This window comes from Delphinapterus leucas, chromosome 17, assembly GCF_059928025.1.
Source record: "Delphinapterus leucas isolate spDelLeu-1000000601 "Yukka" chromosome 17, BTC_Dleu_Yukka2, whole genome shotgun sequence".
NCBI lineage: Eukaryota > Metazoa > Chordata > Mammalia > Artiodactyla > Monodontidae > Delphinapterus > Delphinapterus leucas.
The window spans coordinates 80,402,127-80,416,862 of NC_143145.1; the positions used below are offsets into that span (position 1 = coordinate 80,402,127).

Sequence of the window (14,736 nt, forward strand, 5' to 3'; positions counted from 1 at the left end):
TGGAGGTGATGCTGTTACTTTCCTCTTGATTTTGTTAGTACATGTCTATTTAGATGTTACTCAATTATGGACATTTAAGAACCGACAACAGGGCTTCCCTGCTGGTACAGTGGTTAAGAATCTGCCTGCCAACGCAGGGGACACAGGTTCAAGCCCTGGTCCCAGAAGATCCCACATGCCACGGAGCAACTAAGCTCGGGTGCCACAACTACTGAGCCCACGTGCCACAACTACTGAAGCCGGTGTGCCTAGAGCCCATGCTCCGAAACAAGAGAAGCCACTGCAATGAGAAGCCCGCACACCGCGACGAAGAGTAGCCCCCACTCGCCGTAACCAGAGAAAGCCGGTGCACAGCAACGAAGACCCAACGCAGGCAAAAATAAAAATAAATAAATTTTAAAAAAGAAAAAAAAAAAAAGAACTGACAACAGCTTTCCAGTCTGGGTTGTTGAATAAAATTGTTATTTTTGTGGAGGGTTTCCCAGGTTGACAAATAGCTTCGTCCCTCTCCAGTAACTTAATCAGTCCTCAGAACTCTGCTAATGTGGCAAAACGCTCCGCAGTTTCCTCTCGGATTTCAACTCCAGCCCACCTTCTCCTTGTGTGCCCTGTGGACGCCTGGGGTGGCTTGTGTAGTGCTGCTTGTTTATTCATTCTCTCAGACAACTGAGAGCCCGAGCAGTCTTTGCACTAAGGGAAAAATTTTACATCAACTTACCATGTAACTTGAGAATCATATAAATGCTTAAAGCAAAAAATAATTTCAAGACTACTTATAAATGTACCTAGTATGTATTAAATTGTGAAAAAGTTTGAAGGAATGAAAGGTAAAAATTCTTGGATTTTGCTCAAAAGACTTTTTTTTTTTTTGGCCATGCAGCATAGCTTGAGGGATCTTAGTTCCCCAAGACTTTTGTTTTAAAAGGAAAAAGTAACTTTTGAAATGGGCCTCAAAGGAACTCCCAGCCTCTGGGAGACAGGAATTGATAAGGAATTCCAGGCAAGGAAAAGCTCATACACTCTGATGAGACAGGTATGTGAAAAACAGGAGGAGACAAATGGATATTTGTGGTTTTGGGTTTGTTTTTGTTTGTTTGGGGGTTTAATTTTGGCGAGGCGGGGCGTGCTGCATGGCATGTGGGATCTTAGTACCCCAACCAGGGATGGAACCCGTGCCCCCTGCAGTGGAAGCTCGGAGTCCTAACCACTGGACCACCAGGGAAGTCCCTGGATACTGACTTGATGAGGGTGAGGATCCCAGTTGAGAGGTGGCTTTAACTGCCAGGCTCTGGAATTTAAATCTGATCCATAGGTAACTGGGAGGAAGCAGGATTTTGGAGCAGGGAAGTAACAAGATGAAAACAGTGCTTGCAAAAGACTTTTCTGCTTACCAAGTGGACTGGTCTGAGAGCAAAGAGTAAGGCAGGCTCGCGAACAGATGGCGACGTCAGGAATGGAGCTGTCTGGTGACAAAGAGATGACAGTGCCGATGCACGGGGCACATGGAGGGTCCGCAAAGCTTGAGGCCTATACAGGCACGTGGGCTACAGAACCAGGAGTCACGCCATGGGGCGTCCTTCCAGAGGAAGGTCCTTCCGCTGACCGTCCTGGTCAAAGCTGCCTCTCTTTGACCTAGGATGATGTAGAGCTCAGCTTTAAGTGTGTCCTACAGAGAATCAGACCCACAAGACTCAAGTAACGGCAAGAGATCAATATTTCTGGTCACCGATGGACCAGTGAAGCATGTCCAAACACCGCCCAAAGACCAGGGGCAGAGAAAGTGGCTTCTCCTCCTCAGCTAAACAGGAGGAATTTCCCAAAGAAGAAACGCAGGTTAGGAGAATTCTCAGGTTTCTGTTATATCTATGAACACAGGTACGTAACAAAATAACAGAAGTGAATATGTAACATACTTTTATCCTAGGGGTCTTTGTAATGTTCAGGCTGCTATAACAAAACGCCACAGACTAGGTGGCTTAGGAACAACAGACGTTTATTTTCCACAATTTTGGAGGCTGGACGTCCGATATCACGGTGCCGGCACGTTGTGTTCTGGTGAAGGCTCCCCTCTGGGCTGCAGACTCCCTGCCCCAACCTCACGTGGCGGAAGGGGTAAGGCATCTCCCTGGAGCCTCTTCTGTAAAGGGCACTAATCCCTCCCATTCATGAGGGCGCCACCCTCAGGACTTCAGCACCTACCAGAGGCCCCATCTCCTAATTACCTCCCCATTGGCCACCAGGAGTTCAACATATGAATTTGGGGGGTGACACACACACACTGAGACCACAGCACTGGGCTATCGTGCGTGGACCAGCGTGGAGAGGACACTCCGTGTTTCTGAACTTCGCTGAGTATTCAGAACGCATAAACGCTTTCTCAATCCGCAGGGATGCAGCAGACACGGAGCAGGCTGGAGAATGAATGTGAAGGTCTAATCCCTCAGTAGGCGTCCTCCTCTCTCTCTAATGGGCATGCTCTTATGGGGCCCTCAACCAACTTTCCTGTTCCATTTATGACCCCATCACTATAAAGAAATCAACTGGTGTGAAAGGTCTGGGGTCTTATAGAAGAGGTGGACCTGGGTTCTACACCCAGTGTGTGTCTGGTCACATGGTTGCCCTTTATATGAGGTTAACCTCTTTGATTCTTGTACCCCTGTCTACACCATGAAGACTCTACACCTTCTCTGCAGGCACGTGACGCTTCCAGCAGTGGGGTCCCAGAGCAGGTCTTCCACAGACGACGGCCTTAACTTTTCTGCTGGTCTTTGTAGAAAAGCAATGCCTCCATTGACAATGAACTGACTTAAAGTGTAACAGCCATTAATAATGAACAACGACAAACTATGCACACACAGCAACCTACAGAATTTGTCTTTCATTTGATTTCAAAAAACAGCATTTTAAATATGCCAGATAACTTAAACGGTAGTTTAGTCATTTAAATTGTAATCAACAGTGGCTTCTTGAACCTCATAATAAATGTGTGTTAAATCCTCACAAATAGAATCTGCATACAGGGATATTTATTTTATTTTATTTTTTTAATTATTTTTTTTGAAGATTTTCTGATGTGGACCATTTTTAAAGTCTTTATTGAGTTTGTTACAATATTGCTTCTGTTTTTTCTTTTGCTTTATTTTGGCTCCGAGCCTTGTGGGATCTTAGCTCCCCAACCAGGGATCGAACCCGCACCCCCTTCATTGGGAGGCGAAGTCTTAATCACTGGACCACCAGGGAAGTCCCGTGGGGAGGGGTATTTATTTTAGAGAGGAAAATATCCTTATATCTATCCTTCCAGAAGCCTATAGGATCTCTGTGAACAAGGGGAATAAAACAACTGAAATCCCAGCTGCTTTTTCCCAAGGATGCCCCCTCCTCTCCCTCTTCTTTTTTAAAAGGCAGTGAGCCCGGTCAGGGGGTCTCGGCAGCGGCCTGCCCTCCCCGGCCCCAGGAGACCTGCTCAAGGTCAGCCGAGCCGGCCTCGAGGAGTCACCTGACGGTTCTGGTGGAACCTGAGCTCTGAGTCACTCGCTTGGCAAAGAACTGATGTGGCAAAAGGCAGAAGTCAGAGATGCTGGCGTGAAAGGTAGATGAGTCATGGAGGGGAAACAGATCCCTCGCTGCAGAGGACCAGCTTCAGGAAACACTGAGATGGAGAAAAGGTGTTTGTGGCAAGCTAGCAGGTAGTCTTGGTCAGGACCATTTAACACACAAACAAAACTGCAAGGCTGCTTTTGATCCCAGCAATCTCAAGTTCCCAGCGCTCACACTCTAAAAGAACAAAACTCCATCCCAGAGAAGTTTTGAAAATGGCAACTTTCCGGGAGAAACTGACTTTATCAATTATTTCAGTTTGATTAAGATAATGAGCAACTAAAAACAAGGGAAACATTGTAACTTACTTCCTGAAACTGCAATCACCTGAATAATGCACAGAGGTTGGTGGTTGTGTGTCCCTTGAAAGGTGACTTACATGTACATTACATAGGAGGACTGACGTTCTAGGTTGAAAAAACTCCAAAGTCTGATTCAAAGCACATTACAAGGTCATTTTATGCCTGCATTTTCTTTTTTAGTCTCCTAAAAGAAGGGATCACTTTTTTAAAAAGACCCATCTTACACTTTTAAAGTATAATAACCTTAAATACACATATTGAGGAGTGGTGAAAAATGTTGATGACGATGATAATACATATTCTTTGTAAGGCGACTTATCTGTCATTTATAAACTCAGAAAAGAACAAGTTTTAAAGAACTTTAAATGTGAAAATAGCCTAAAACAATTGAAAACATTTGGATAACAAGACAAAAGCTATGCTTTTCACAACAATCTTTAGAGCACCTTTTTGTTTGTTTCTATCTTCTTTAGGGGAAACTGGTATAAAAACGATTTAAAGTAACCAGCACAGAGACCTGGCATTACTTGGGAATCAGACATAGGAGCCCAGATTTAGAGTCTACATAACCCAGGTGACACTGTGTTAATGAGTGACAGGGCTGAATCCTTTCTAATCTTCCTGATGCAGGGCCTGTGGCCAAATAATAATATTGACAAAGTTCAAGACGATTATGCCTGTGAAGGTAACTCACAATCTGATCCGGGAGGGAGGAAGGAAGGAGGGGCCCCCCGCTTCTCCAGGCCTACCCTCTCCCCGGCACTTCCTGTGGCTGTGTTATGTGACCTTGCCCAAACCCCTGGAAGCGTGTTGGTTTTCTTACTTGGCACGTGGGAAACTGAGGCTGAGAGGTGAAGTCCACCGGCAGGGTTAGTACGCAGCGGAGCTGGGTATACACTCACGTCTACTCAACATTGCAGTTCTTTCCTGGCCACTAGGGCTGCCAATTCACCTGCTGCCAGGAGCCAGCCGGGTGGGAGGAGGGGCGCAGGGAATCCTGAGAGGGAACAAGAGGCCCCTGATTGCTGGGGACTTGTCCTGCTTTTAGCACTTGGAAGTCCCATGTTCCAGAAAACCTCTCACTTGTGGGCAAATCGAGATGGGTGGGCTCCTAGAACGAGCAGAGTGGGGAAGACAGGCCCTGGTGGAGGCGACCCCCATTAAGCCCACCTGTGTGGAGGTGCAATTCTACAAGCTGGGGGCTGGGGATGGGAGATGCTGAGTTCCCTCCAGCCAAGAGGAGCCCAAGGCTTTCATATCAGAACGTCTTATATCTGTGGTAAGGGAACACGGTGAGAAGATTGATGGATTTCAGTGTGTCTCGCTGATATGTGCTGTTGGCTTTTTCTTCAATCCCTCTTTCCACAGATGGCAGAATTCCACCTGGCAGAGGCTGATTCTTATTTGTCAGCCTAAGTTAGATGCTAGGATTCCAGGAGACCAACACCGTCTACCCAACAAAGTTCTACATGATGGAATGACAAACAGCTATAAAATGCATGGCGTGCTATCCAGGTAATGGTACGTCACATATGGATGCTGGAAGAGAGGCTCGAGGATAGCTGTCAATCAAACCAAAGCATGTGGTCACTCGGGAACATGGGCGCCGAGGCTAAGACTTGGTGACCTCACAAGGGCTGCTCTTTACCACGTGTCAAGCCCTTGCACACGTGAGTTAACTGGAGAGCTAGCTGTCTATTTCCTAAACATTCTCAACTTCCTCATTTGCTGATACTGAGCTCTCAGCCCCTCTGTCAAAGGGGAGAACCATCTGGACCTTGACCACTGCTCATCTACTTCCTCAGCTCCTTCATGGGAAGATGGGTCTGGCTAAAGGATGTCTCCAGGCTCGCCATCAAGAAGGAATCTGGTGGCGTGGACGTGGGACAAAGCACCCAGCAACGTCCTTTACGGACACACACACTCCCACATCTGCTGACTGTCCTTCAACACCTGCCCCACCCTCTCGGTGTGTCCCCCCGGCTGAATTCTAGGTTCTGCCCTCCTGATGGGACCTCCCTAGGGAGGCCATCCTGCAAACATCTCTGTGCCCCAAGCTCCCAGGCATTCGCTGTTGGCCCTACAGCATTAGGGCTGCCAGAAAACGCCACCTCACTCCCCGAGCACAGACAGTGGACTTCGCACTGGAGTGTAAAAACGTTCATTTTTTGGATACTGTTTTCGAATCCATGCACTACTAGATACCAGGGAGATTACGAGTAAATATTACACAGCCCTTAAAAGACCAGAACTGCTGGGAGACATGCAGGCAACATATCACGGAAACCCCTGGGGAAGGAAATCATCGTCACTGTTACTTCGGCCCTGCAGGCCCTCAAAGGTGGGACTCCTCTTTTTTTTTGCCAGATAGCAAAATATCTGAGAGCTCAGCCTTTGTCTTAGTGCAAATATGACAGAGGTTTTCAGAGAGTCAATACCTTCTGCTCAGAGTGGATCAAAGCAAAGCCACACACTTACTTGAAAGAGGACTGAGTATTTTGCGGATTGCGGGCAGAAGTCCCAGGGAGTCCTCCCTCTCTTAAAGTACTCTCTGCTGTGTGAAATACCTAAAAACAGAGCAAAGAAAAGATCGCTATTGCTTTTGTACTTGACAAAAATAGGCAGGCTATTAAATATATACAGCAACAGCAAATGAAACTTCTTTTAAAACTTGGTCAATAAATTTTAAAAAACAGATAACGAACACGGAGGTAAACCAACTGTGTCAGCTTTTACATACACATTTCAGTTAGAAGCTAAGTGTTTTGTTCACCTTGACTAGTTTTTGAAGGAGACATTTAACCGCAGATAGCAAGTATAAAGATAGAAGAATGTCAACACCAAGTTGTGGGAGGTCACACAAGCGAAGGCTGACAGGGCGTCATCTCATCCTCAGAACTGCTGCTCTACACACGGGAGTCCGCGTGTGCGCAGGGAGTGACAGGCTGTCAGAGTCTCAAAGGGCCTTAGAGCCCAGCTGGGACAAACCCCACTTCAGTCCACGACACAGAGCCCACTCAGGGTGAGGGCTCAGCACAGATCACCCAGCTGGCTGGGGCAGAGCTCCTGGCTGCCACAGGGGCACCCTTCACAGCAGCCTGCCACGCCAGTAGCCATTCATTCATTCATTCACTCTCCAGGACTGACTGAGCACTTCCTATGGACCAAGTTCTGTTCTAGGCTCTGGGGGTTAAGACCAAGTCTCTGACCTCCAGAGAGAGGAGACTAAATACAACAGATACTGTCTTAGACGGTCCCACTGGAATGGCAGTTGGGGACACTTGAGCATAATCCCGAAAGCACTGAGGGGACAAGCCTGGGGTCTACTGCAGGAAGCACCCTCCGAGCAGGGGGGCAGCTGGGGCCCCGAGCAAGGGGAGCAAGGAGGCCGATGTGGCTGGAGCGGGGACACTGCGGACACGCAGGAAGGTGGCTGAGTCTGTGGCCATGGATGAACCAACCGATGGAATGCAGGGAACAGGGGGGCTAACGGAGGGCAGAACCTTGGAGAACATCTGTTTAAAAGAGGGGCAGAAAAGGCAGCTGGGAAGGAACAGCCAGGGACGGGAAGCCAGCAGGGTTGGCTGCCAGCTCTGCACTCAGCTCTGACGGAGAATACTTCCAGCTCAGTGAGGAGGGCGGGGTAAGGACAGAGGGAAAGACAGAGGCTGCTCTTCTGATGGGCTGTGCAAACGTCGGTGTGCAAGCCTGACAGGGCAGAACACTAGAACATCTGGAGGGTGTTCTGACTGCAGGCCCCAAAGTATCGGAAATGCAGGGCCTGGTTCCATGTAGACATTTTCCTGGCGGCAAGAGCTAATGCAAGTGTGTGACCCTTAAGGGGGACTTCCCCTCCAAATCTGGCAAGATTGAAAATTTGTCTAAATTCCATCAAATGTATAAGGAGAGCAGAAGGCCTTAATCATAGGAAGGTCAAATGCAAGTGTTATATTCCAAGCCCAGAATTTACAAGCTTGTCTTTAATGAGCATATACAAAATAAATGACTGAAATAAATAAAAGAGCTAATTAAATAAATAAAACAGTCAACCGGCATCCCATCGCAAATGATAACTCCTGGCAACGCAAGCAGTCCCAAAAGCAATCCCTAAATTACTTAAGAGCACAACAATAAGGAAGGTGTTTGTGATGCCTTTAAGATGCATCTTTAAATTACTGGATGCATTTAAAAAATGTTTTCGAATCCCACGTGATATAAATCTATTGCAATAAAAATACTTCCAGGCAGGGCTTCCCTGGTGGCGTAGTGGTTGAGAGTCCGCCTGCCGATGCAGGGGACACGGGTTCGTGCCCCGGTTTGGGAAGATCCCACATGCTGCGGAGTGGCTGGGCCCGTGAGCCATGGCCGCTGAGCCTGCGCTTCTGAAGCCTGTGCTCCGCAACGGGAGAGGCCACAGCAGTGAGAGGCCCGCGTACCACAAAAAGACCCCAAAAAACCTTCCAGGCAGCCATCTAGTGTGCATTCTGAGGAGGGTTGGGAGGAGGAAGAAAAGACACGACAGTTCCTGTTAATGACATTTACTATTACAGATCACACATACGGCAACAGGGAGACTGAAAGTCCCTATCAAAGAGGAACCAGGTCTGTGGCCCACACTGACTCCTACTTGACACTAAGCGCGGTGCTTGTGGTGCAAAAACGTTCTAGATCAAGCACTACTGCCCTTGCCCTGAAGTCCTCACACCGCACCCCTGGTCACTCCTCCTCAGGATCCCCAAGCTGGCCGCCTCCCTCTGCTCCCTGCACCCCATTATTATTTATCTCACGGCCTCTCCTCCACAGTCTGCCACTGCCTGCTGAGAGGACTGCGCCTTCTCTCCTTTTTAAGGCTCAGCACAGAACCTGGCACATGGTAGGTGCCCGTCATTACAGAATGAATAATGAAAGAAAGACTAGACACACTTAGATGAGGCCTAACGGCTCCTCAAACATTTTTCCAACCCAGGCAGGTTCTGGAGGATCGACCCTGAAATACTTATCAATCGTGAATGACAGGCCTCCCTCAGTGCTTTTGATGCCACAGATGCCAGGGGACCAGCCAGAGAGCCGCCTGCAGGCACCACCTGGCAACTCTTCACCCCATGCCCTGGACTGCCCCCCACTCCTTCCTTTTTACTGTAACTTTCAGGCCCTGTGCAGCCCAGTTGCTTTGTGGCACATCATATTCTACGTGGAAGGACTTTTCATTTTTAAACTGATTATCATTTTTCCTGCTGTCATTATCAGCCCCTAGAAGAAAAAGTGAGAAAGTATCTCTTATAGCAGACAGTGTTTTAATTTTAAAATACTATATGCTTTATGCTCTAGTTCATGCTAACAGACCTATTTTTGATTGGTCAGAAATGTCATTCATCAATAAAGAGTTATGGAATTATAAGGATGAGAGAGAACAAAATTTTAAAGTGCCCAAGACATTTGTTTTTACTTTCTTATCTCAGAAATACATAAGGAGTCCCCTTCGTGTAGTTAAAAAAAATGTTAAGATGTGACTCATCTGAAGATAAAAGTGCAGATTTTGTCACTTTGCAAAAACATAAATAACATTTTACTTAGTGCTATTAGAAAAATGCCCCTTTAGTGTATGTTAAAAGGCCCTCCGGGATATCATAGTAAATTACTACACAATATTCACACACGGTTATATTTATATTTACCTTTGTAAGAAGTTCCTTCTAGACACAGAAAGTCTTTTAAGATCCAACCCTGACAGTCAGCATCGGCCAGAACCACTTCCACGGCTTCCCGTGACGCACAGCCTAACAACGATGCTTGTAGGGGAGAGTCACACAGCTTGCGTTTGAACAATAATTTACTTTTTTTTTTTTTTTTTGCAGTACACGGGCCTCTCACTGTTGTGGCCTCTCCCGTTGCGGAGCACAGGCTCAGGACGCACAGGCTCAGCGGCCATGGCTCACGGGCCCAGCCGCTCCGCGGCATGTGGGATCTTCCCGGACCGGGGCACGAACCCGTGTCCCCTGCATCGGCAGGCGGACTCTCAACCACTGCGCCACCAGGGAAGCCCAATAATTTACTTTTAAGGCAGCCGACTTCTTAGAATGTTCTAAGACCAGGGTAATTTAGGAAGCGTTTCACGAGATTAAGAAAAGGGAGAGGGACAGACAACGATGGGATCGGATCCGTTTATTCTTCCCCAAGTGAGGGTCTAAGCCCGTCTGTGGATAGGAGGTTATTTTTCAGGTCTGCACAGGGAGCACCTCAGGCAAAGAATGAAGAGGCAGGAGGGCTCCGGGCACGTGAGGAAGAGCAAAGCCCAGAACTGAGCTGCGCCCTCTGCCCCTCACCATGCAACCTTGTGAAATGTGATGGGGGTGTGGTTTGTGTCATCGGGGCATCCAAAGAGGAAGTCAGTGCCCCCCGCAGGGTGACCCCTCCAGTGCCCATTTCACCAGACACGGCATCTCAAAACCCAGATGCCGGATGACAATGAACCACACTCAACTTTCTTATTACAGGCGACACCCTATCACAGTAAAGGACAAACCTTCAGAATATTCCTTGTTCTTTTCTTCAAACTGTTGTTTGGGAGAAACAGTACACCCCAGGAATGGACAAGGGAGGGAATTCGCAGGGGCTGAGGGTGTGGATGGGGAGGGAAGCACAGTTAGGGCTCTGAAGTTTTCCTCGACCAAAGAACACGACGAACCCCTTGAACCCGATTATAGCTTCAAATCAAAGCAGCTACTTTAACCAAATTCTGAAATGGCAATGTCTGGCTTTTCAGGAGCAGGGAGATAACTCCTGACAGCCTTCAGATACCAGCAGAGCTCTCCACGGACCCCAGACGCATGGTGGCAGCCAGCCAGCCGTGTGACTGGTGACTCAGTACACAAGTTTCTGTGGTCTCCACCGTCTCATACAATGAGGACATAAGTATTGAAGTTCGAGGGCTAAATGGTGGCAAGGGGCTCTTCCCGAATAAAACAGAACTCTACGGAGAAGGTGCGCTGAGAAGCAGACACTCGCATTGCATTTGTTTGCATTTCTTTAAGCTCAGCCTTAGCCGTTTAAATATTTTTCCTTCTGAATGTATCATCTTTATCACAGAATTCAAGATTATTTACTGTTTGATTTGGAAAATCATCCAGGCAACCATGAATAGAAATTTTAAAATGTTGTCAAACATAAGTCAAAGTGGTGAGAATCCCACCTTCTGTGATTTCAACTCCCAAAACAACATCCTTATTAAACAAAGCCCGAGTCAAAAATTCTGTTCAGCACAGGCCGAATACACACCTAGAAGTGTGTCTGGCAGAGCGGGATATGCTAACATCCTCTATATGAAAAAAGCTTCATGAAAACTACAGAAGGGGAAACAAAGAAAGCCATCCAAAATGAAGGCTGCACACATCTCTGAAGAAACAATGGACATTACTTCTGCTGAGACCCTGCGTTGACACCAGGAGACCCGCTGCTCTGTCCTAATTAAAGTGTGTTTCTCCGAACTCTCCTCCATGGCTCATTATTCAGGAGAGTCCGGACCCCATGCAAACAAAGTCGACAGGGCACTGAAACGCACCTCCAAAGACACCTAAATGGATGCAACACTGGGCTTTCCTAAACAGCAGAGAACCAATGAGAAGAGCTCCCCAGCACATGCACTCTTGAATCCAGGTAAAAACAAGATTCCTACATGAAGACGGTAGCTGTCTACCAGCCCAGCCTCCTCCGGGAGGACATATTTTACATGGAACGCCGGAGAGCGTGTGATATTAACAAAAGCAAGATCAAATTAAACAGATGACATGATGCACACACTTCATTTCATGCATGGCTGTGTTTTTCAGGCGAGATAAAGACTCAAAGTAATTACCATGAACTGAAACTTCTTCCTTGATCTCCTCTGGCAGCCGGCAGTCGGTGACTGCCGTGCTCCCTCAACAAAGACGATCGCCTTCTCCTCGGTGCCTGATTCCTCCTGTAATGCTACCAGCTAAGCACCTCCACAGTGGGCAGAACGCAGCAGAGTATCTCTGTATCCGTGTCTCCAATGCAGCATAAAGAGTACTGTGGAAACCTATCAAACCGGCGAGCAGCTAGGCTGGCAGCCAATGAGGAGCGGCTCGGGCGGAATCCGGCACATGCTCTCTGAGGTTCAGGCTGTCAGCAGCGTTTAGCAGGCAGTAATCTAATTATAGCTAGTTTGCTAGCACAGAGCGATTGGAGCAGAGCACAGGAGCAAATTAAATTTTAATAAATGAAACCCCGCAGACAGAATCATCTTGATTTCTTGTCATTTTGAGGATTAATGTGTCACCTTATAAACTAGAAGTGGTTTTTAAAGTGCATTCTTGTTTTTCTTCCGATCTGGAGAAACAAAGAGTGGTTAAATCAATGTAGGGTATAGCCAGTTTCCTTAAACTTAACAGGTTCCAAAGAATATGAAAAACTATATATATATAGGTATATATATATATGTTTAACTGAATATATATATTCAGTTATATATATTCATATATATGTTTAACTGAATCACTTTGCTGTACAGTAGAAATTAATACATTGTAAATCAACTATACTTATCTAAAATAAATTTAAAAAAAAAACAAACTTCACAGATTCCAGCACTGAAGAATAAATCATAAAGTCAATAGTGGGAAGGTATTAGTGGTGGTGCTATAAAATCTGAGACTTCACTTTATTCCCCCTGATTAGCAATTTGCCACTTATTTGTCCTAAAGGGCTAATTAGTCTCTCAATATAGTTTGAAATATCCATCGTGGAAATGTACTAATTTCCACCCATCATGGAAATGTACTAATCAAGGTGTCAAAAATCATCACCTTGACTACACTGATGAATAATAATTCAGAGGTACAAGAGATGGAAAAGGAATATCAGAAGTCATCGTAAAGGAAAAATTAAGGAAATCTGCCCACGGCACAATTGAATGGTAACAATAGTCCTAGAAGCTGAATCTTGCAAGAGGCACAGGAGAAAACCATGCATTCCAATATCCAGGCTGCCTGGATCAGCTACTCCCTCCTGGGGGACTTGGGGCGAGAGACCGGATGTCTCTGAGCGTCAGAGGCAATAGTGGGAGGCACCTTGCAGCATCACTGCCGGAAGCAAGGCGCACTCAGCTCTCAGCGCAGGGCCTAGCACAGAGTGAGTTCTGAATTAGGCCATTATTAACAGCAGCAATCTTTTCACAATACCACAGTGTCTCCCTTCTTTGCTGGTATGAGACTGCTCAAAAAAGAAGTATCTAAACTTCTCCAGTGTACAGCTTTGTCCGAAATATCATTTAGAAGTAATTAATGGTGACAAGCCAAGAGCAGACTTGATTCATCATGCAGAACCGTTATTGGTATTCACTGTAGTAACAAACATTATTTCACCTACTTCTTTCTGGATATGCGTTAGTCACTAATTTCAGTTTATTCTACATGAACCAATCTCAAAAGGAACTTGCAGGAAATTGGGGTTTAAAATTGCATTTCGTTAATGATTTGCAATATAGATTAAATGACATTATACATTTGAGAAAGTGTTTTCGATGGAATATAAATTGGGGCAAGTCTGTAATGATGAGGTTGATTAAATTTAAAATGATGCATTTATGTGAAAAGGGGAGAGGAGAGAGGTCAGCTAGTCAAATGCAACTTTTGTCCCCGTATCTATTTATTTATTTGTTTTCCCTTCAAGTCATTTCTTCAGTAGGTTCTACAAAATTAACAGTCCTCCAATGATATTAATCAAATCTGTTAAACTTATTTTCTGTAATTTCCCCAAATCGGTACGTGTTCCACCAGTCAAGTTCCAATCCAATGATAACATGCAAACTTCTCATTTCTGTAGTTATGCTGTGCTTTGGTTTTTCTCTGAAAACCTTTACAAAAAGCTGACATGCTCAACAGGCATTATGATTTGCTCTGAGGAACCAAATACTCTCAGGGGTTAATTAGTAGCTGTGGAAAAAAATACTGACTAAGCGGCATCCTTCATCCTTCCATCTTTGGGTACCACAAACTGGATGGGAAATAATCTAAGGAAAGGAACAGCATGGCCCATAAACGTCAGGGGAAAGCACAGAAACTCATGGTCTATACATCCAAGAGTGAAAAAGTGTGTAGAAATGTAGACACGGACACCAACTGTGAGAAAATATGATAGAGACAAACTTCCTAAAATGACCCTCACATGTGCTACCTTGAAGCAGTGTCCATGTGGATGATCAAACCACCATCACCATTATCAGGAGCTAAAACTTCAAGAGGAGTTGGCTTCAGTGATTTGGCCTAAGGCACCGCTCCCTGGAGGCTGCCAGGATGCAGCCTGGTACCACTCGCAGGCATTCATCTGGGAAACGCTAACAGCTCTTCCTCTTCATGTAACAGACTGCTGGCTCAAAAAGGGGGCACTTTTAAAAAGCTGTTTGAGGGCTTCCCTGGTGGCGCAGTGGTTGGGAGTCCGCCTGCCGATGCAGGGGACACGGGTTCGTGCCCCGGTCCGGGAAGATCCCACATGCCGCGGGGCGGCTGGGCCCGTGAGCCATGGCCGCTGAGCCTGCGCATCCGGAGCCTGTGTTCCGCAATGGGAGAGGCCACAATAGTGAGAGGCCCGCGGACCGCAAAAAAAAAAAAAAACAAACAAAAAAACCACCTGTTTGATTCATTTGTCTCGTTCCTGTTTTGTACAAGACATTTAAACAGACACTTTGTAAGAGAAAGAAGCAACTGATCCTTTCTTAGGTCTCAAGTTGAGAGCCCCTATATTAGTTTGAAACTGAGTAACAGTTAATTGCTGATCGTTCTTATTGCCCCTCTGCCGGGGGAGCCTAGATTTTTTTTTTTTT

General features: G+C 46.3%; 1 protein-coding gene across 1 annotated transcript in view; it reads right to left on the minus strand.

The window, feature by feature from the left end:
- Positions 1–381: 381 nt before the first annotated feature.
- The window catches only part of LOC111165807 (uncharacterized), a 98,747-nt gene continuing 84,392 nt past the window's right edge, over positions 382–14,736 (minus strand). The window contains exon 5 of the mRNA XM_030763528.2: positions 382–6,466. Coding sequence (XP_030619388.2) covers positions 6,374–6,466 — 93 coding nt within the window. The 3' untranslated portion in view covers positions 382–6,373. The remainder of the gene's footprint in view (positions 6,467–14,736) is intronic.